Raw genomic sequence first — 23560 nt, 5'->3', positions numbered from 1 at the left:
ACTGGGTCTTTGCAGATACTTTATAACAAGGGTCAGCCAACTTTTTCTGTAAAGGGCTCGTTGTAAATATTTTCAGCTTTGTAGGCCATAGTCTCTGCCCAGGCTCTTCTGTTGTCAACAGCAGATGCAAATAATACATAATCAAATGAACATGACTAAGAGTCAATAAAACTTCACTTATGAACACTAAAATTTAAGCTTCATATAATTTTCATGCATTACAAAATATTATTCTTCATTTGATTTCTCTTACCACTTCTCAAAATGTAAAAACTATTCTCACCTCATGAGCCACCAAAATATCAGGCACCAAAGGGATCTGGACCATGGTACGTGATTTGCCCTAACAGCTACAATACAGAAAATGAAATAAATCAGCTTGAGGGGGGGATACATATTAAAAACTGGTAATGAATGCTAAACAAGGGGAGCTCAAGATAGGTCTGCATAGTAAGGGCCTTCTAAATATCCAAGTAAAATAAACACACTAATAAGTAATGCAAACAGAAATATCAATGAGGCAAAGTTTTATGAATTCATGTGCATGGAAACACATCCCAAGCTGGCAATTTAAATTTATAATCTCTCAAGTTTTAGGAAGAAAGAAAATAAAAAGCCATCATTGAACCAGAGTGTGCCTCACCTGAGGAGCTACCATACCATGGGGCTAATACAAACACACTGGGTATTCACCACTTGGTCACCTGGCCCTGGGATTTACATGAAAGGTGGGAAGGAAAAGGAGATAAGACTTTCTGCTAACAGAAATGTTTGGGGAAGGAAGGGGCCAGAGGTGGTGGGGAGGAAAAACAAAATTTCAAGTTGGAGGATCAGCCCAACAAATTCCACTCTTTTGATAGAGTTTGTGAAATGTCAACTACATAGGTGTCTATGTTCCCTTTTCCTTTTTTTCAGACAGAGTCCATGTCTGAAAACCTGGCATAGCTACGAAAGGGTTGGTTTCTGATTCCCTGACTTTGTAAAGTTCTGGATTCAAGTCCCAAGTCTGTCTAATTTACTCTGTGAGTGTGGCTGGCACATTCTGTGATATGGTATGCTGGTAATTAGTATATAGATGAATAAAATAACATGAATTAATAGTAATGTACATCACACAAGTAATTACAGTAGCTCTAAGTTAATGAGACAATATTCATTTCTAACAGCTATAATCATAATCATCTTAGGGAATGAAAAGATGAACTAGGATCAAATTTTGAGATAAACCTGAGAGTGGCAGATGGATGTAGATAAATACATTGGAGTATAACCATGGATCTTACTTCTTAACTTAGCCTTGAGATTTATCAAATACATACATAATTAAATAAATATTATTTACTTATTTATAAATAATCAATAAAGCAAAGATGTTTATCAACAGTACTTACGTCACATAGAAAGTTTCCTATATGTCACACATATTTCAATATTTGAAATTTGCTAAGAGAGTAGATCTTAAAAGTTCTCATCACAGGAAAAAAATTTGTAACAATATGAGGTGATCAATACTAACTAAACTTAATGTGGTGATCATTTCACAATATAAACATATATCAAAATTATGTTTTACACTGAAAACTAATATAGTGTTATATGTCAATTAAAACTGAAAGTGGTAGTCACTCACTCATGTCCGATTCTTTGTGACCCCATGGACTGTAGCCTGACAGGCTCCTCTGTCCATGGGGATTCTCCAGGCAAGGATACTGGAATGGGTTGTCAATCCCTTCTCCAGGGGATCTTTCCAACCCAGGGATAGAACCCGGGTCTCCTGCATTGTAAGCAGATTCTTTATCATCTGAGCCACCCAGGAAGCCCCTACATGTCAATTACATGTCAATAAAATATAAATGTGAGAAAAATAAAACAGAAGATATTTAAGACTAGATTCTTTCAAGGTTTAGGAAGACTGACTATTAAATTCTTGGGACCTTCTATTGACTTCCAATATGCTGGGATTGGAAAGTGTCGATATGGGTGACAAGTCTCTCAGGAATTTTTTTAAAGACTCTCAGAAATGGAATGCCAAGTACCCCCCACACTCTGCAAAGAGCCTGCCCTTAAGTTAAACATCTAGTAACTATGAACTAAACAGAGGTGTGTACGTTCGTGTACAGAACTTTATGGCTGAGTACCCTGTTAACAGAAAGCTCAGAGTTCACAAATTGGCAATTCACCCCCATTTGCTTTCCTGAGAAATGATTTCACCTTATATTCCTTCATAAAATAAAAGATTTTGTCTGCATGATCTCTCAAGTCCCCTTTCTTCTCTGTTACTCTGTTGCCTATAAATCACAAGAAAGGTAGCTTTCAGCTAAGAATAAAGTCTTAGTGCCAATCAGAGCTGTGCAAAAATGAAATTGTCTCCCTTGTAAGAAGTAAGCTACCCGTTGCTGAGTTAGAAAGAAATTAGATCAGCATCTTCCTACACCTGGTAAGAGCTTGAATGATTTGTTCCAGTCAGGAGAGCCTAATTTCATCATGTCCCCTCTGATACTACTTTCAAAGATTGCCATGAACCACCGTACTAGGCAATTTCACATATATTTAATTTGGTCCTCATAACTATCCTTTGAAGACTAAGTCAGGATTTAAAACCAGATCTTTCTCCTACCTCTCTTCGAAATACGAAAAAAAAAAAAAAAAACGACAACAACAACCTGAAAGAATGCACAGGCACAACGGTTTTGCTTCACGTGGGCCTTTGGTTTCTGAACCTTTTGAAATTCAATGGCCTATTCAGAAGGATGCAACTACAATGCCTCTAAATTCCTTTCCTGGTCCCTAAATGAAAGCAGGTTTCTAAGTAATTCAGAGCCCACAATTTTACACGTTTAGTCTGATTTCTTTTTCCCTAAATGGGTAGCACTTCTCGCAGTACCAAGCCTTCCTGCTACTTTCCTGTCCACTTAAACGATTTTTCAAAAGCTTATTCCTGTTGATTCATAATTTCACTAGCCAAAAAAGCTTAGTCCTCCACCTTGGGAAATGTCATAGTGTACTTACTCTTCTAGGTTATCTATGTTGAATAAAAAGGTCCAGCAGAAATTTCTGGAAGGGCCTCACTGTTTACACATCTCCATCAACAGCAGGCTCATACACCCTACTTTTTGTTTCCTTTATTAATACCTACATGTGATAAAAATGTTCCTCCTAATACCATGGTAACACAATTCAGAATAGCTTTCTTGTGAAACTTTGTCACTGATTCCTTAAAAGTCTAAACAAATTACATTTGCTTTGTTTTGATTTTTTCCTGGTGCTTATTTACCTCTTCAGACAATCCACCCTGTCCTAAAAGAAAACAGGCTATTTTCCTCCATCACTATACTAAGTAATCAACCATCCTACAACTTTTGAAGTCCACCCATATGAATTGAGATTCACTGATAGATTGTTCGGTGCCCTCATTAGAACGAAAGCCAGAATGGAATTCACTCACACTAAAGAGTAAGTACAGTGAGTTGTTTTGCATTTTGGTCAATTTATTCCCTTGAGTTTCTTTAGACTCTTCTAATGGATGACAGAATGTTTCAGCAATTTACTTATATCCAGCATGTCAATCAAGTAGAACATCATGTTCCCCAACCACTATTTGATCTAATACTACATCTCTCACCTCTTTGCTTCAAAAGACATGATGACAGAGGAAATTTCTATGTTTCAACAAAGAGCAAAGCAAAGATTTCATTGAGCCTCTAGATCTCCTTTCTTCCTTGTGAGCACGTCTTTTGCACCCTGATCATCAAGCAGTCCTGTTGAGTTTCCAAGTGACATTCTGCCTTTCATGTATAAAAAAGCTTTTATTTCTGGATTGCAGTCCTTTTGTGCTGTTTCTTGAATTCCTTTACAGTCTGACTGACTTCTTATTTACACCTGACCTGTCACACTTTGAGGCTTTCCCTGTTCTCACTTGAATAATCTTTTGCCTACTTTTTCCCCTTATATTTGCTTCTTTTACTTTATGAGACGGATGCAAAAGTTTTTTGTCTCTGTTATGTGACATATTTTCCTGCCCTTCCATGAACCTGTTTAAAGCATTTCCAGGCTTCCTACAAGTTACAAACTTTTTAAAATATTACTTTCAATTTTAACTTCATGCACATGTTGATCTGATCAGAGTTCCATTTTCTAAAACTGAGTAACAATTTGATGGAATTTTGTTTCTTTCACGCCCCTTTAGAAGATTGAATGTAACTGAGTTGTGAGCATTATTACAATAGTCACAGATAACTTCCTGAACCAATCCCTGTCTAATCCTAGGCCCAAATTCAGGATAATTCCATTCTATCCTTAATTCTAAAAACTTCAAACCCTATGAAGCAGACATTTGTGTGAGATCTTCCAGTCTCAGGGTGTGATTTCCCTCCTAATTACTATTTGGTCTAGTTTTCCGGTGTCATCAATACAATTTCAATAGCCTAACCCTATTCAGCTGGTCTTCATTGGGAATACAGGGACGAATCTCAAGAGGTCTGAGAAGCTCCCAAAATTATAGGCAAATCATGCATGTATTGGGTATGTGAACTTTTCTCAGAAAGGATTCCAAGCTTTCGTCAGCCTCTCAAAGTAATTATGAGCCAAAAGAAAGAAAGAAAAAAAATACTTCAGAACCACTGTCCATAGTGTCCCTAAATTTAATCTTATTAGTGAGCATGAATTTCTCATCCACAGAGAATTTATTTGTCCAGAATCTTTTCATTTACTGTTTTTATTATATTCATTCAGTTTTCATCATTTTTATATGTAAAATGTTATAATCTCAACAGCTCATCCATCCTTAAGATTCCTATGTGTGTGCACAGTCACTCAGTCATGTCCGACTCTTTGCAACGCTATGGACTGTAGCCCGCCAGGCTCCTCTGTCCATGGGATTTCTCCAGGCAAGAATACTGGAGTGAGTTGCCATGCCCTCTCCCAGGGGATCTTCCCAACCCAGGGATCGAATCCAGGTCTCCCACATTGCAGGCAGATTCTTTACAGTCTGAGCTACCAGGAAAGCTTCCTAATGTTGTGGTACCAGCTTTCACTAGCATCTACATTTTATCTTTCTATTGAGCCTATGAAAAGAAAATGGAATTGGGATCCTTGCATGCACGCATGCTAAGTTGCTTCAATCATGTCCGACTCTTCACAACCCTATGGACTGTAACCTGCCAGGCTCCTCTGTCCATGGGATTCTACAGGCAAATTACTGAAGTGGGTTGCCGTACCCTCCTCCAGGGGATCTTCCCAAGCCAGGGGCAGGTGGGTTCTTTACCAGTAGCGCCACCTGCAAAGCCCTAGAGTTTACATGCATTTAAATACTTGGGGCTTTGCTTTTTTATAAAGACTGTTAATTTTCTGTGTATACAGATGGAGAATTTTGCCATCCACACCTTCACCCAGTACTCCACAGAATCCCCTTCTCACTCCCCTCTTTCCACTCACCACCACTGTCACCCTCCCAGTCTGTGTCAGATTGGGTCTCATGCTTCCTCGGCACTTAGCAACTTTCTCCCAATTTTTCGGTTAAACCGTAAACTGCCGCTTAACAGATTCACTACACACAGAGCTCATTTTCTGGACCCCCACACTAACACAACACCTCAATGCACCATTATATTTGCTGAACAAACCTCAGATTATTTGGCAATCTACACAGTAACACCATTATAAGTTTTGTTCCCTAACCACCCTCCCCTCTGCCAGCTTCTTTGAACTGGGACTGACCTTACTGATTTGACTCCTTGCAATGGAAACAAGAATTACATGGTAAGGAAAAAAGAACAATCCATACCCCTTTTAAGGTTTTTTTGGAGAGCCTTTCAAACAATTATCAAATATATACATACATACATATATATGTGTGTGTGTGTGTGTATATATACATATACATAAACTGTGCAAAAACAAAAAATAATTCCAACGCAGACTCCAAAAGTGTAGCAAAAAAAAAAGCTTAATTAATTGTTTAATATGTTATATCCCTTAAGGCAGCACACTAATACAATTGCTATTACACCAAAATCTCCATTGTTCTTCATCAACAGAATATTGTCACGTCAAACCATAAGGTAACTCATATTGGAACTGCAAAGATTTCTACAAGGGTGCTTTCAGGATAAAAGATCTCTTCGAACTTCTTCACAGTAGCTTGCTGATGCTACTGCTAACTAGGTGATGTTCCAGGGAACCCTGAGATAGAAGTTACAACTATTCAAAGCCTAGAGGTCCTCTCCGAATCAAAAAGGTCATTCCAAAGCAGTAAAGATTGTAAAGAGCAGGCGATCCAGAATTTATACTGCAAAAATTCATTTGAGATTTCAGTTTTGCATCTCCAAATCTGTTTCTCTTGAGAAATAGGTGAATAGGACCCTGGGTCAGCCTGTGATATGGCTGTACCAAACACATTAACTGTGCTAACTAGTCTCCATCCTGCTGAACTTGACCACCATTGTGTGACACTGAGGGGAATTCTCCTTGAGGATTTCAGTATGGGTTGTAAAGAGAACTTCTCTCCTTGTTGCAATGCTAGGATCAATAGCCTCCCTACCACTGGGCACTGAACTGATCTGCTCCCCGGCCACCCATCTGCACACACAGACAAACACACACACACACTTGCCAGGTGGAGGGAGATGAGCTCCTTGACGTGGAGCTGTCATCTGGTGGAGAAAGAGTGTATGAACAAGGGCTCCTGCCGCAGTTGGTGGACTGTATTCTAACAACTGAAAGATGAGGACGAGAGCTAGAGGTGTAGGAATAATAACTGGGATAATATACACCTATGGTGTATGTTCTGCTGAACACACAGCATGTGTCTGACTCTAGGCTACACACTTTATCTGTACTGGCTGCTTAAATCATCAGCACCACCCATGAGGCAGCTAAGATTATAAATGAAGAAACTGAGGCTTGGTGAAATGAAGCAATTTGCCCGAGGTCTGTCTGAATCCAAGGCCCATGCTTTTAAATCATACATCAAAAACATGCTGCTATCTCTGGTAGCATCTGCAACTTTAGCAGCAACAATTAAAAAGGAAATTTAACAGTGATGGGGATGGTGGTGTAAAATCCTATCAACTGCAGAAGTAGAAACTTAGACCCTGGCTAGGGATGGGGAATGAGCCTCTTAGGCTCGTTTTCCATAATTTAGGTACCATTTTTAAAAATGAAACTGATTCTTGGTAATATTCTTAAAAGTTAATTCTGCACCGGGTCATCAGGAATCACATAATAACAAAACATTGCAAAAGGACTCTAAAGAGTCAAAGTAAATACTATGGCCACCTTAATTATTTTGAACAAAACGAAGTTACATTTAAGCTAAAACCAAGCTGTTTTCACATCAATGTTTGCTAGGCTGAAATCAAGTTAAACATGGTGTATTTTTATTCATTTAGTGATATTATAGATTATAAATGCCCCTCCCACACACCAAGAAGAGGCAGCACACACAAAAACACAAGTCCACACACACACACACACACACACACACACACACACACACACTGCTACTCTACTACTTGTCTGCTACCCTTGCTAATTGAAACAGATACAACACACACACACACATCAGACTCAAAGGGAGAAGAATTTTTCAAGGATTGATTTATTTCAAGAACTAACTTTTCTCAAACTGGGCATCCGGCAAAAAATTGGATCCTCTAAAGCATAGTCCTTAGCCTCTTCACCCCTCATTCCTAATATTCAGACCTAAACAGCTGTTAGCAGGACCTGTCCCAGGGGCCTCATACGTCTCTGAAAGTAGAGCATTTCCCTCTGGGTCTTACTATACCTGTAAATGTCCTTTATATTCATCTTCATGACTGAAACTAACTAACACCCTCCAAGATTACACTTGGGACACTTCTTTCTAAGCAGAAGTAGATTTCTTTGTAAAACCACCTCTGAGATACCCCCAAGAATTCAGAAAGGTCTGCCCTTCCTCCAACAATCCCACAGAAGTGGATGATAATAGCAGAATACAGCCTTGCTTTCTTTCTGCGCTCAATCATTTCTACAGAGATCAAACCTGTCCATTTAGTCTGTGTCGCTGTGTTAGGGAGGCCAAGATGCCGTTCTCTAAGTGAACCAGTCAGTCACAGCAACTGGCAGCATAGTTTATGCTAAGGTTATATAATGACAGCACTCACCCAAGCAACAGGAGGCTTAAAGGAGGGAAAAATGGAAGGCACGAGTGCTAATTCCACAAAATGAAAATCATTCCTAGGAATCTCTCTCCAGGACTGTGAACCAGCAAGAAGAGTAGTTTTACCTTACATAATCAACATGAGTATCAGTAGCTCTATGGATGGGGAGGAAATCACCTAATAACATGTTCATATTCATGGATTCTTCCAAGTTCCCACTTTGGGGGGGGGGGGGGCGCCCTTCCCATTACCAGGTTACAAGAATGACATCTAGTGGACTCATAGTGCAATGACCAAAAGGATATCTCATACACTTGAGAGCTAACTTCTTAAAATCTAACATGAAAATACATCACCTGGAGATCTTGTTAAAGCTCAGATTCTAGTTCAGTAGAATAAGCAAGAATCTAACATTTCCAACAAGCTTCCAGGTAATTCCAATGCCACTCCTCCATGAAGTGACAAAGACCTGGCATTTCACACCTGCTTTCACACTCAGGAAAGAGAAGAGGCAAGACACACCTGAGAATAATTTCCCAGTTAAAATGAGGAGAATGAAGACTAGGATTGACATATACATGCTAATATGTATAAAGTGGACTTCCCAGGTGAATCAACGGATAAAGAATCCACCTACGGTGCAGGAGACATAGGAAATGCAGCTTCAATCGCTGGGTCGGGAAGATCCCCTGGAGAAGGGCACGGCAACCCCCTCCAGTATTCTTGCCTGGAGAATCCCATGGGCAGAGGAACCTGGCATGCTACAGTGCACAGGGTCGCAGAGTCGGACACAACTGAAGTTACTGAGCATGCGTGTGTATAAAACAGAAAACTAATAAGGACCTGCTGTGTAGCACAGGGGACCTTACTCAGTGCTCTGGAATGGCTTATATGGGAAAAGAATCTAAAAGAAGAGTCCATAAGTGTGTATGTATAACTGATTCACTTTACTGTATACCTAAAACTAACACCACATAAGTCAACTATACTCCGATAAAAAATTTTTTAAATAATAATAAAATAAAATCAGGTCAAATGAATTATTAACATGATTTTTTAAAAACCTAGCTCCACTCAGCTTGCACACATAGCAACTCCTCTGTCTGAGCAGAGTCCCTGCAGCAGAACCCCTTCCCCTAAATGCCAGAAACAGAACTAGGAGAGGAAATAGCATACTTCACAGCCACATTTATATATGTGGACATGAAGTGCTCGAGTCTCCAGCATACACTCACTTCAGAACTTAACATCATATAGCTTTTCTTTCATTGTATGCTTTGGGGCCCAATACTGAATTATATTATAAGAGTAATTTGTACCACATCAGAACTCAGTTCTTTCCCCCCAGGTAAACTGCACCTGAGCAGGGAGCCATCAGGGTATTGTATCAGTGCTAAGCACACCTATGAGGATTTCAACAGCATTTGCCCTGGACATCCCCAGGTCCAAATGTTTCTAGAATCCAGTCTCACATGATTTACCTGAGTCAAAGAGCCTTGCTTTTCGGTCACTAAGTCGTGTCCGACTCCTTGTGACCCCATGGACTGCAGCCCACCAGGCTTCCCTGACCTTCATTATCTCCTGGAGTTTGCTCAAACTCATGTCCATTGAGTCGGTGATGCCATCCAACCATCTCATCCTCTGCTGCCCCCTTCTCCTCTTGCCCTCAATCTTTCCCAGCACCAGGCCCTTTTCCAATGAGTCAGCTGTTCGCATCAGGTGGCCAAATTATTGGAGCTTCAGCATCAGTCCTTCAAACAAATATTCTGGGTTGATTTCCTTTAGGACTGAGTGGTTTGAGCTCCTTGTATTCCAAGGGAATCTCAAGAGTCTTCTCCAGCACCACAACTTGAAAGCAAAGAGCCTTGACCTCTGCACAGAGACACCGGGCTTGCCTCTCAGCTGGGAGGTAACGTGTGTGCTCCTTCACAGAGGGGCTCTGCGAGGCCTCACACAAACTCCTGCCAAGACCTCCATCTCAGCTGGATTAGCCCCTTTACTGATTCTAGGAGCCACCAACAAGGAGGAAACACACACAGATGTGTAAAAAACCCACTTTTTGGTCCTGTGGGACCTTCAGTACAGGTCGATTGTTCTATGACAAATAATCATTGTTAAGTGATGGACCCTGTTTTTTAAATAAACAAAAAGTGGAGCTGCTCTGATTGAAATGGGGTTGGAGCACTTGTAGATCTACCTACCTGGCTTCTGCCCTACCCCATGCCCCTTCTCTCCTCCCCATGTTCACTTATTCCCACCCCAATTCCTGCCAAAGCCTCCAAAACTCACAGAAATGCCACTTGACAACCAGAAACTATAAGCCTCACAATAGCTAAGGCCATCTCAAGCTCCTCTGCTGCTCAAGGACAGAACTATTCCCATGACACAGACAAAGCAGAGATGGCTGTTCCACTATAACTTGATTTTAAGTCTACTACAATTTTAGCATAGGCAATCAGAGGATTTCTTCAAAAGATGTACAACCTGATTTCCCAAATGAAATTTGCTATTAAGGCATAATTAAGGATCCCGGTAAGGAGTAAACAACAGAATTATTGATACCTCTTCAATTGCTCTTGGCAGTCCTAAAGGCGAAATTATGTAGAAGAAAATGTCACATAATTCTTCCTCAAAAGTGGGATGAAGATAGAAAATCAAACTACACATGTCAGTTGAAGTAAGTAGCATCACATCATCTGCCTGTATATCAGCTAGAGAAGGAAATGGCAACCCACTCCAGTGTGCTTGCCTGGAGAATCCCATGGACAGAGGGGCCTGGCAGGCTACAGTCCAAAGGGTCACAAAAGTCGGACATGACTTAGCGACTAAACCATCTACCTTGGTTTGAATCCCAGCTACACACTTACGTGTGACCTTGGGCAAGTTACCTAACCTCTCATGCCTCAGTTTCCTCATCTGACAGTGAGGATGGTAGCTATATCTAATCCACAGTGCTGCTGTGATGATAGAATTACTATATATAAAGTATTGATACTTAATAACAGACACAGCAATCATTTAATAAATGTTACTGATGGTGATTATGCTGATTATTATAATACAATATCATTTAGTCAACAATATTATTACTTAGCTGAATATTCAAAAAGGCATTTGATTATTTAGAATCATTTTAGCCAAATTTGATAAGCATAAGACAACATACAGTCCCATCAATTCTGCACATATATTGAGAAGAATATTGAGAATGCAAGAGAAACTGGTAAGATCCTAAATGAATTTCAGATTTATTCCTTGTGAAACAACGCCTTTCCTTGTGCCTCTTTCTACTTTTATTGTTGTTCAGTTATTAAGTCGTGTCTGACTCTTTGTGACCCTATGGACTGCAGCATGCCAGGTTCCTCTGTCCTCCACTGTCTCCTGTGGTTTGCTCGAATTCATGTCCATTGAGTCAGTAATGTTATCTAACCATCTCATCCTCTGCTGCCCCTTCTTCTTTTGTCTTCAATCTTTCCCAACATCAGGGTCTTTTCCAATGAGTCAGCTCTTCATATCAGGTAGCCAAAGTATCAGAGCTTCAGTTTGAGCATCAGTCCTTCCAATGAATATTCAGGGTTGATTTCCTTTAGGATTGACTGGTTTTATCTTCTTGCAGTCCAAAGGACTCTCAAGAGTCTTCTCCAGCACCACGATTCAAAAGCATTAACTCTTCAGCGTTCAGCCTTCTTTATGGTCCAACTTTCTATTTTACCTCTTAGTGTTGTATTAAAGAGACCATATTTATCAGTTAAAGGCAATACTGATTTTTTTAAATGACAATAGTTTTTGAACAGTCATATATGTTTATTATTTGTGCAACATGCTCTCCTTAAACATCATGTTGCCTAATTTATTAATGTTTTAAATTTAGGGATTTTACTTTAAATCAGAGAAAGCTGAAGATTTTCTAAGGAGAAGCTGAAAGGGTGGCAGCCATCTTGCCGGTAGCTGAATCGTCTGCCCTAATTTTATCTGCCTGTTGGACTGCCCAGTCAATTATGTTCTTAAGACTGTGGCAGAATCCTAGCCAAGTGGTTTCAAAGTAACCAAGATCTTCAAATAAATGATTTTGTTTTGTTTTAAGAAGAATCCCAAGTTCATTAGGATTAAGACAAAAATAAACTTTAAAGTAAATAATCAAAAGCTAGCTGGAGAAAACCTTTAGAACAAAGGGGATAGGGGAAATTCAGACAATTCGTGCCTTAAATTTAAAAAAAAAAAAAAAAAAACTTCTGAATATTGTAACTTGTCAGTGCTAAGTTCCAAAAGTTTGCAGAAACCTCTGAAACATAACCCATTTGCTATCACTTGCACCTTTGTTCCCAATAGAAAATCTTCTGGCATTTTTTACTGGGTAGAGATGATCAAAATTCACTGCAATCTTAAAGTTACAAGAACAAACGTTCAGAATATTCTGTCCTCTCGCTTTTTAAAACAGAAGGAGAAATCTCCACAATTTTTGGTTCTCAAAGAGGTAGGTATGTATCTTTTATAGAAATAGGCTCCTCAGAGATTATTTTTGAAAATCATTTTTGTCATGTTTCATTTCATCAAGTAAGCTGCTGCTGCTGCTAAGTCACTTCAGTCGTATCCAACTCTGTGCGACCCCATAGACGGCAGCCCACCAGGCTCCGCCGTCCCTGGGGATTCTCCAGGCAAGAACACTGGAGTGAGTTGCCATTTCCTTCTCCAATGCATGAAAGTGAAAAGTGAAAGTGAAGTTGCTCAGTCGTTTCTGACTCTTAGCGACCCCATGGACTGCAGCCTACCAGACTCCTCTGTCCATGGGATTTTCTAGGCAAGAAAAGAGTACTGGAGTGGCTTGCCATTGCCTTCTCCATCATTAAGTATGAATTTATACTAAATCTTAATTAACTAAACACTCCAGTAAACTAGAAGCCCTATTCCCTTCAACATTTGAATGGTGGTGCTGTATATGATTCTCTTCAAACTGCCATTCTTTCAATAATGGTACATTTGGGCAATGGCTCGATACCACAATTTCTAAAAAAGATCTGAGGATAGCTTTCTTTTAACAGAAAAGTACCACAGAACCTCGTCATCCTTTTTATTTTCAAAAGAAAAAAGAAGAAGAAGAAATTAAAGTGGAAATTCCATTAAGAAAGAAAATAAGCTATGTATGTTTATTTACTCTGCCCCTAAGCTGTCATGGGTCATATTCATAGGGAACTATTTCATAGTTTCCTAGAAACTGTTTTACAAAGGTATAATTATCATTTCACCAACAGAAATAGTAACAGGCCACCTTTCATCAAATACTTATTAGAGTCAAGTACTACACAAAACTCTGAGCATGCAGTATATCTCATTTAAATACATCAATGAAAATGGAAACAACTATCACCATCACCTTTTTTGCATAGGAGCAGCTAACACCAGGGATATAAAAGACTTGTCCAAGATTTCACAGCCATTAAGTGGCAAAGCCAAGTTAGGAGCCCATGTCTATCTGACTCCAAAGCTCAAATCCTCTCAGCTACACTTGCTATATTGTCTCTGAGTTCTTTGAAATCAAGGTCCTGGTCCTTCCTTATTTGGAAGGCTTCCTGAACTATTAATAAAGCAGCACCTATTCCATAGGGGGCTCAATAAACTGTGGTTTGTTTATCAGGAGTCATTTGAAAGTATGAATGAAAGCATAGATGGGAGCCTACAACTGGCACATAGTTCAGAGAGGCCCAGCCTACAACTAGCACATAGCTCAGAGGCATATGGCTCAGAATTCAAATATCCTTCTAGAGCCAGGTCACTAATTAGGTTTGAAACCCTCTAAACTCATAACAAACAGGGTGTTTGTCAAAGAGGGGCTTCACAGATGGCTGAAGTGGTAAAGAATCCACCTGCAACTGAGGCTGAACCTGAGATGTGGGTTCAACCCCTGGGTCAGTCGAGAAGATCCCCTAGAGAAGGAAATGGCAACCCACTCCAGTATTCTTGCCTGGAGAATTCCATGGGCAGAGGAGACTGGTGGGCTATAGTTCATGGGGTCGCAAAGAGTCAGACACGACTGAGCATGCTCACATGCACCTTGTCAAAGAGACGATGGAAACAGCTCAGAAGAATTCTATCTGCAGAACCTAAGACAGGTAGCCACACTTCGAGGAGCATCAAAAGAACCACAGTTTTGATACAGTGAGAAAGGAAACAAGTTCTGAAAACTGAAAATCATAGTTCCAACCCAGGCCCTTTCACTTTCCCAGCTACAGCTTTATCTCTCTAAATGTCCATTTCATCCTTGTAAAATGAGAAAGAAAAAAATACACACATATATATATCCCAGTTACATGGTATGTGTTCAGTGAAAGCCAGCATGATTATTATTACTACCGTCACTATCAATCTATCAGTTAAATAAGATACACACTACAATCATCTGCTTGCTTCAACTGTACTTTCAAACTTCAGTGAATGAATGTTTTAGTGCAACTATGGTACAAAAAAAAAAAATCATACAAGAAGAAACAGATGTGTATCATTCACATTTTGGCTTTTTAAAAACTCTTAAACATGGGTTAAAAAAAAAGATTCCCAAGGTTACCTAATCTGCTATGATTTAACATCATTTTGACATTTTTCTAAGGAATGATAGTAAAGTGCTGTATCTCTTCAAACTTGGAATTTACTGCCTGTCTAAGTTTCTGCTTATGCCAAATTAAATATACAGTATAATGTCCCTACCAGAAACAACACAGCACTGCTTCTTGCTCTACTCCTTGGCTGAATGAACCCATACTAAAGAACGGGAGACATGATTGTATTTAATTACCTGAATCAAGTGTTTTCTTCACTCTCATGAATTGGAAGTTTGGGGGGGGGGGCTATATTTAAAAGAAATCATCATGTGAATTAACAGGCCATTTAAAGGAAAAATTCTCTTTGAAGGCCCTACATTTGAAAAGTTCAGGATAAAGCATAAGACTATTCTTATGAATGAACTATCCAGAAAGTTGGCTTCCCCTAGCTAGTCCACAGCACCCAGACTCCTGAGGTTTCAGGGTGCTGTAAGATCTCTTTACCTGTGAGGCACAAACCACTATAGAACACAAGGTGCAGTGCTCCTTCCATGGACACCACCCAACACTTTTGAAGAGCTGTGTAATAGAAGTAAGAGAATGAAGAAATGTGACAGCAAATGGAGTAAGACATGCCCTGGAGCTCAGGGGTGAGGGTTTAGCGGAAGGTGGTGTCCAAGGCTGGGTTCTTTTTAAGGTAAAGGATGTAATCATATATTTCTCTACTGATGGATAACACAGGTAATGGAAGATTTCAAGTGCATGGGCAATGCCTTTAGGGAGGTAAAACGTGAAAAGGGGGTTCATCCACTGTGATAGGAGGCAATGATGTTTTGAAAACAAAAAGGAAGCAGTTATCTTACGGTCACATCAATTTTTAGTGTCATATGAGACAAAGTCTTTGGCTAAGGATGAGGAGAGAAGAGGAAAATGTCAAGAGAGAAATGTGAAATAGTTACCTCCGAGAGAGATGATAAATATGTAGGTGAATATAGCTAGATTGCTAAGTAAGACAGAGAGATAGCCATGAATTGAGAGTGAGAATGTAACATGGGAGAGATGATAAATATGTAGGTGAATATAGCTAGATTGCTAAGTAAGACAGAGAGATAGCCATGAATTGAGAGTGAGAATGTAACATGGTAGTTATGTTTTTTCTAGCCATATTCACCACTTTGACACAGGCACAGAAAAGATGGACTATTACATCCAATTAGCATTGGGATTTGCCAGTGGAAAATAAATGAGATGGTGTAGTCATCAATAATAGGCAAGTCTAGATCTACAATCTTATCATTGTGATGGGCAACATCAACACTGCCTGGAAACAGAATCACCATCTTAAAAGGACTGCCAAATGATTCGTGTTCACCTTTAAGAGAAATAAGTGGCTGGGATCCACACCAATCAACAGGTAAAGATCATTAAGAGCAACAGGAGGCTATGAGAAGCCAGGCTGTTGCTTTGGCTTGCTACGTGGATCCTAGACCACCAAGACCGATGAGAGAAGAAATGACTGGGTCAAGGGAAGAGGTGAACAGAGCCATTTGGGAGACATTGCCCAGGTGATAACAGATGGCCTGGAAGGCTGAGTCCTGGTAATGACAGAGGCAAGTGCGTAAGGAAAACAGAATTCACTCTGGCAGTCTTGTAAGGGAAGGATATTGTGGCTGTGGTCTCATTCTCCAGATTGGTCTCTTGGGCAGTTTATACTGATCGTGGAGGCAAGCGTAGCTGAAAGAACACATGTAATTCGGTGAGCTCCCTCAAGTCCTGCAGCAGGTGATATGGACTGGGGGTGAGAGAGTCTTCTCAGGAATACAGAGATGGTTCGGTATACTTCCATTAGAGGTGAGGGTACTAATGGAGATTGTGTAAGTTTCACCTATAAAAGAATTCCATTTTTCTTCAAAATATTCAGTATGATCTCCTATGCTTTTAGCATACTTGTGAATGGATCTTCTATAATACTGGAGAGGATAATTATAGATATTGGAGATCAATATGGATCATGAGCCCAGAAAACAGAGGAGAATATGCAAACAGAGGATCCCAGGATATTGAAGAGCTCTGGGAGATAGTTTGGGATATATATGTGCTATTAAATTAAGGGATTATCATGGTAGTCCCTTGGACTGAAAGGAGATCAAACCAGTCAGTCCTAAAGGAAATCAGTCCTGAATGTTCATTAGAAGGACTGATGGTGAAGTTGAAGCTCCAAAACTTTAGCCACCTGATGTGTAGAGCCAATTCATTAGAAAAGACCCTGATGTTGGGAAAGACTGAAGGCAGGAGAAGAAGGGGATGACAGAGGATGAGATGGTTGGAATGCATAGTGATTCAATGGACATGAGTCTGAGCAAGCTCTGGGAGATGGTGAAGGACAAGGAAGTCTGGCATGCTGCAGTCCATCGGGTCACAAAGAGTCCAACACAACTTAGTGACTGAACAACAACAACAATCACGGTAGTCATATATCAAATAAGGAGTGGCCCGATTGATAACTGTGCTATTGTTATTTAGTTGCTAAGTTGTCTGATTCTTTGTGACCACATGGACTATGTAGCCCGCTAGGGTCCTCTGTCCATGGAATTTTCCAGGTAACAATATTGGAGAAGGTTGCCATCTCCTTCTCCAGAGGATCTTCCCCAGCCAGGGACTGAACCTGCGTCTCCTGCATTGGCAGGTAGATTCTTTACCACTGAGCCACCTGGGAAGCCTTGTCTAATCTACTCATATTCAACAAAAAGTGAAAGTCACTCAGCTGTGTCCTACTCTTCGTGACCCTGTGGACTACACAGTCCATGGAATTCTTCAGGCCAGAATACTGGAGTGGGTAGCCTTTGCCTTCTCCAGCAGATCTTCCCAGCCTAGGGATAGAACCCAGGTCTCCCACAGTGCAGGCAGATTCTTTACCAACTGAGACACCAAGGAAGCCCCATTTTCAACAAGGTGGCAGACAAAAAACAGGGAGGAAAGAGCTCAAGTGGATGATCAACCTAAGGTGTTAAGAATTACATGTATACAAAATAATACACAAATCAAAGAGCATTACTTTTCAAAAATCTCTATTTCATGCATTTGAGGTCCCTGATCCCTTAGATAGGGTTCAATCAAAAGTGAGGGGAATGAAGTGGATTCCTAACCTATTCCTGAGACCATCAGAATCTTCCACTATAGACTTTCAGCTCAAAACTCAGAAAACACAAATGAGATGCAAAGCTGTAATTATTATAGAAAACTGAATTATAATTATCCTGTAATTCACCCATAAAAATATTTCCCAAATCTATTTTAAAAATTGAAAACAGACCAGTTTCTACAAGCATATCAAGGATCCATCTTGGTAGGCTAGTTTCATTCAAGCTAAATTTGCATTTATTCCTTAATCACAGTGCTGAACTCGCTCTCCACCAAGAGGAAACAAATTAATTCTGGGCTTCTGAGGAAAGACTCTAGTCAATCTTCTCTTATTTCTTATAGATTATAAGGCTGCAATCAACTGATCAAATAAGCACAGTATCCCATTTTATGTGACTGGGACAATTCAAGAAGGAAAAGTACATGTTCTGTCTTCCAAAAATAGAAATACACAAACAAACACAGAGTCTTCCATATCTCTTACCTATAATAATAAAAGCTGAGGATTCTAAATTTTTTTTCACCTCAAAGTGAAATAATTGAGAAGCATACCAAAGAACCAGAGCTCTCAATATAAACACCCAGGAGGGATACTGAGGTGTACATAAAGCATTTTTTAAAGACATTCTAACTTTTAAAATAAGCAAAAAATAGACTATTACACCTTAAACTTGAATATACCTCCTTATATGCTGTGATTTTGAATTTTACTGGAAAACCTTGCAACTCAAAGATACTTTTTCCATACATATCAAAAACTGCAGCCTGAATGTCCATCATTTGAAATGAATTACCCTGGTTTCCAACACTGTCCTCTGTTGAAGAGGCTGAAGACAAGTTTTTGTTTTTATTTTTGAAAGATCATAGTTTCTTCACATATCCATTCACACTAGCCAAAGTCAAGAATTTCTGAGGACAAGTTTAGACACTTAATAAAGAACAGCAGTTCCCGGACCATCTGCTTTGCTCAAAAACCGAAGATCTGTCACCCGCAAATTTTCATTTTTCTCCATGCCTGTGAGAATATTATTGTCAGCTGGGGTAGGTAACATTTGGTTTTTAATTGACATGACGAACAGACCAGGCTTTATAAAATGGCTATAATCAGTGCCTCTTTTCGGTGAAAAACAAAAGCAAACCATCATATGAATCCAAAAGTCACTCACTTTCAGCAAGTTCTTTTGATCCATTTAAGTGTTCTGTTACTAATCTTCTGATGAAGAAATGTGCAAAACACAGAATTTGAAGTGAACAACAGAACCTTGTTAGAGTCAAAGATATATGACAGAATACACTGAAAGTTTTTTTTTTTTTTAAAGAGGGAATCATTTCTCAAACTCATGAATTACAAAACTGCAGATTCTAGTAGCCTGATCCTATATTGTTGTCTTCTTACCTGGTAAGGAACAATACTGCCATGAGCTGTGCCCCACCTTTTCGCTTCCTTTTGGCTAATAAGATAATTAGCAGCTACCTGGGTCAAACACGCCACCTACCAGAAAGAAAAAAAAAAAAGAAAGAAAAAGAAGCTTGTTTATCTCTACCCATAAATAAAAGGTCATAATAGAAACATTCTCATTTGACTTTACTTCATGTCATTGTAAAAGGAAAAAAAGAGAAAGATAAAACTGTTCTGCATATTGTAAAGTAATTAGCCTCCAACTAATAAAAAAAAATAAATGAAAAAAAATAAAATAAAACAAAAACAGCTTGGGGAAAAAAAAAAAAAACTGTTCTGCTTGGTTAGAAAATATGCAGGCAACCACACTTTCATCACACAAAGAAAAACAGAGCAGTATTACATTACTGCGTGAGACTAAGTCCTGAGTAATGGCCAATTGAGAAGTATAAACACAGAAACACCCGCTCCTGAAAAGATCATCTGAAGGCAGAAGTTGACCCAGTGGATGGAACCCTGGTCCAGCCTTTAGCATCAAAGTCATTGCAAAATACATCAGCAACTAGTATATTACTTTCCCCTTTTACTTTCCATCAAGATGACACCCAAAGAGCCTGCATCGTCATTGAGCAAATGAAATGACCAGGTGCCACATTCCTCTAAACTTCTCATAACATGAAAAAATAACACACAAACCTCTATTTTGTTAAGTCAGTTCAGTCAAGTTTTCTGTTCCTTTTGCCCAAAGCATTCTTCCTGGCACCGAGGATCAAGATTATTTAGCTTTTTAAATTAATTAATTAATCATTCTCAAATAAAAACTACTGGACTTCTTTCAACATGGCCCTAGGCCCATATCCTCATTGTTATACTTGTTTCAGCTTTCAAGAACTACAGATCTATTAAAGGGTCATCTAAAACTGTAGGGCCAACCTCTGACTCCTGCAGTATTTGATATACAGAAATTGAAAACATGTAATTATTGAATTCCATATGAAGATAATGACTTGATTCCTGGTGATCTGCCACAAAGCACTTATGTTCCAATGATTTTATCCATGCCTCCAAGGGCCCAGAACTATGAAAAGGAGGCGACCAAATAACAACTTTCCATAGTTTGCAGGAAGAAAAGCTTCTGGCCTCATAGCACTATCATGATATTGCATGGGCTGGCTTTTCTTATTCTATTATCATCAGATGTGATCAGGAATCTACCAAGCCAGCAAAAGAAACATCCCAAATTGAGAGTGGCTTGTGGAGCAACTCAAAGGATGGTTTTTTTTCAGGGCTTGATTCTGCAACCTGTCCTTGCCCTCTACCTGGCTTGGGAGCTGTGTCTCCTACAAGAGTTATAAATGGGGCTCAGCCTGGATGACTCTCCTTGCAACAGCAGCAGTCATTCTCCTTTACTTTACTTTTTTCTTGGGATTTACACTCACTTTTATGTTTACTGCTCTGCTGAAATTGGAACTGCCTTGTGGCAGCTGGTTTGGCTGTACTGCCCAGGTGGCAAAACTAATAAACTTTGAGTCATCCACTTCTGGACCTCCATCTGGTCTTGGGCATTTGAACCATGGAGCATTCCAGGGCTGCCCGGGGCTGCCTGGTGCTAATCACCATTTCACAGATCACTTCTGTGTCTTTCAAAATGGAAAATCAAATCAACATTTTGTAGTAAAAAATGTACTGGATGGGAAGTCCAGATTCATGGTTCCTAATTTCTGTCAACTATAGGTATATAATTTAACCTCATTGACCTTTAGACACTTTCTCTATAAAATCTTGGGCATTTGACCTAAACTAATTAGTTTCAAACTTTTTTTATTAAAAAAAAGGGCATAATTCCTGTATCAAACCAAATAATGTATAAATAAAACATAAGCAGCTAATAACCCCCCTCCCCCACAGACTGGCTGAAGTACAGGCGACCTTACAATGCCACCCTAGGAAATGTGAACATAGAACACAATTTGCAAATTAGTAAATGGTCTAAATTTGTTTCCAAGGTCTATACCTCTGACTATATTATATTTCTTAACAATGTAGCAGAAGAAAAGATACCTGGGATGCAACAGAAGTCATTTTCCCATGAAGGCTCTTCCTGAAATTGGGGATATTTTCTCAAGTTTGAAGTTTTACTGTAAGAAAGGTGCCTCTTTGATAATAGCTATGTTGGGGAGTGGAGTTGTTGTTCCTTTCAAAAGGTCTAGTGAAAGTCACTCTCTAAGGAGCTCTGGTGCTACTGTAGGTCAAGAATTCACATTAATAAAGGTGATTCCCTGCAAGCAAAAAGTCATATGGGACTTGCTAGTTTCACTTTTCCAATTTCAAAGTCAAGGGATAGTCAATAGGCCAACAACAGAAAGGACTGCATCAACCTGCGGGCTGACTGGATGGTCACAGGGTTTTGTTTGTTTGTTTGTTATTGCTGCTGTTGTTATTCTTTTTAATTGGAGGATAATTGCTTTACAATGTTGTGTTAGTTTCTGCTATACAACAACGTGAATCAGCTATAAGTATACACAAATCCCCTCCTTCTGGAGCCTTCCTCCCATCCACCCCCATCCCCTTCATTTAGGTCATCACAGAGCAGCAAGCTGAGCTCCCGTGCTACACAGCAGCTCACACTAGCTAGCTATTTTACACCTGACAGTGTATAATTGTCAGTGCCACTTTCCCAATTCATCCTACCCCCTCCTTCCCCTGCTGTGTCCACAAGTCCATTCTCTACGTCTGCCTCTCTATTCCTGACCAGAAAATAGGTTCATCAGTACCACTGGTCACAGGTTAATGTGAAGCTCTTAGACTGTTCTGAGACAGTTACCAGGGATAACCATGGGCTGGATGCCAGGCTAGAGGTCAGCCTAGCTTCCTCATTTCTTGCCTTACTAACTCATTCTTTCTTCTCAATTTTGACTTCTATGTTTCTGTCTTTGACAACTGTTTTATAAGAATCGCATCAAGTAGAGTGAGTTCGAATGAAGGGTCAGACTTCATCTCACAGACTGTTTCCGAGTGGAAGATCATATCCATTTTCTTCACACAATAGTAGCTCATGAAAACAAGAAGCATTTCAAAACTGGCAGGTTCCCACCAGGGAGGAAGGTTAAATAAGATTTTACACAAGCTACCATCAAAAAACAAAGTATGATTCGTCAGTGACAACTCAGAGGTGAAGTCTGGGTTGGGGGGGTGGAACTCTATTTTTAAAAAGAGAGCAACAGGGCTAAACTTAGCAACCCAATGTTTAAAAGGGGCATTCCAGATCTGAAAGTAATCTACTATTTACAAAGATGTATTTTAAAGCAGGAGAAAGGGGAGAGAGTCAACAGCTATGACGTGATTATGTATGAAAAAATCAAAGGCTTCCTGGCAATTAATGACAAATTTTCCACAGATCAAAAGAATACAGGATGTGACTTTTAGGTTAATAACTACATACTGTATACCCATTCTAAATATTGCGTTAGATCATTATTTTCATCCCCTAAACTTAGGCTCATTATTTCATCATGTGGATGCCATATAATTTACTCAGAATGTTGCCTTTATATGGTTTCATCTAAACAAAACAGCCAACTTTGGCTTAATAATAATTATTCTGACAGCAAAATTATTATTTTAGATAAAAAAATGGGTCCTGATATTCTTTGCATTTAACCAGAAAACTAATGGGGTGGTCAATGTGAATCTCAAAGGGCACAACCCCAGAAGGTTTGAGGAAGAATATGTCCATTTCCCAAAGCAGCCCTGTGATGTCCATCACTTTGTTTTACTTCTACCAAAATGAAGATAAAATGCAACAATATAATCTTTCATCTCCAAAAGGACAACCAAGTATCGCAAGTAAAAGAGGAAAAACAAGATTAGAAGCATACCTCCACTGCATCAAAATGGATAATATTTTTCCTTCTGCTGGTACCAAGCTCACTCTGTTAATTGCATGGCAGGCCAACAAGTCTACAGATGACGTGTTGAGACAAGTAATTTGAACTCTATCTGGAAAGCTGGCGAGTTGAGAAAATGGCAGACTAATTTCTCAAAATAAGCATCTTATTGGGGTCTGGATGCCCGTTTCTTTTATAGAAGAGGGTGAGAAAATAAAGTTAAAAGGTCATTAATCTTGCAAAATAGGAGGGAATGTGTTCATTTCTTCTTTTCTTCAGCCATTCATAGGTAGGTAAGGAGAAGGAAATGGCAACCCACTTCAGTATTCCTGCCTGGAAAATTCCATGGACAGAAGGAGCCTTGCAATCTACCATCCATGGGGTCGCAAAAGAGTGGGACATGACTTAGCAACTAAACAACAACAACAAAGAATCATATTGCCTCCCTGTGAGCTGAACAAA

The 23560-nt window shown here is 39.5% G+C and overlaps 1 protein-coding gene across 28 annotated transcripts in view; it reads right to left on the bottom strand.

Annotated features, from left to right (window-relative positions):
* SUGCT (succinyl-CoA:glutarate-CoA transferase) overlaps nt 1-23560 on the bottom strand; it is a 782676-nt gene that overhangs the window by 618488 nt on the left and 140628 nt on the right. For 27 of the 28 annotated variants that reach the window (XR_011487375.1, XR_011487378.1, XR_011487383.1 and 24 more), the window contains one exon: nt 19209-19304. The exons of the other annotated variant lie outside the window; for it this stretch is intronic. Coding sequence is in view for 17 of the 27 variants with exons in the window: in XM_070466730.1 (XP_070322831.1) it covers nt 19209-19304 (96 nt within the window). In the remaining 10 variants the exon portion in view is untranslated. The remainder of the gene's footprint in view (nt 1-19208; nt 19305-23560) is intronic. 28 annotated transcript variants of the gene reach the window in all.

The sequence above is a fragment of the Odocoileus virginianus genome, chromosome 1, assembly GCF_023699985.2.
Source record: "Odocoileus virginianus isolate 20LAN1187 ecotype Illinois chromosome 1, Ovbor_1.2, whole genome shotgun sequence".
NCBI lineage: Eukaryota > Metazoa > Chordata > Mammalia > Artiodactyla > Cervidae > Odocoileus > Odocoileus virginianus.
The sequence above is the reverse complement of the archived record's forward strand: the minus strand, read 5'-3'. Positions and strand labels throughout refer to the sequence as shown.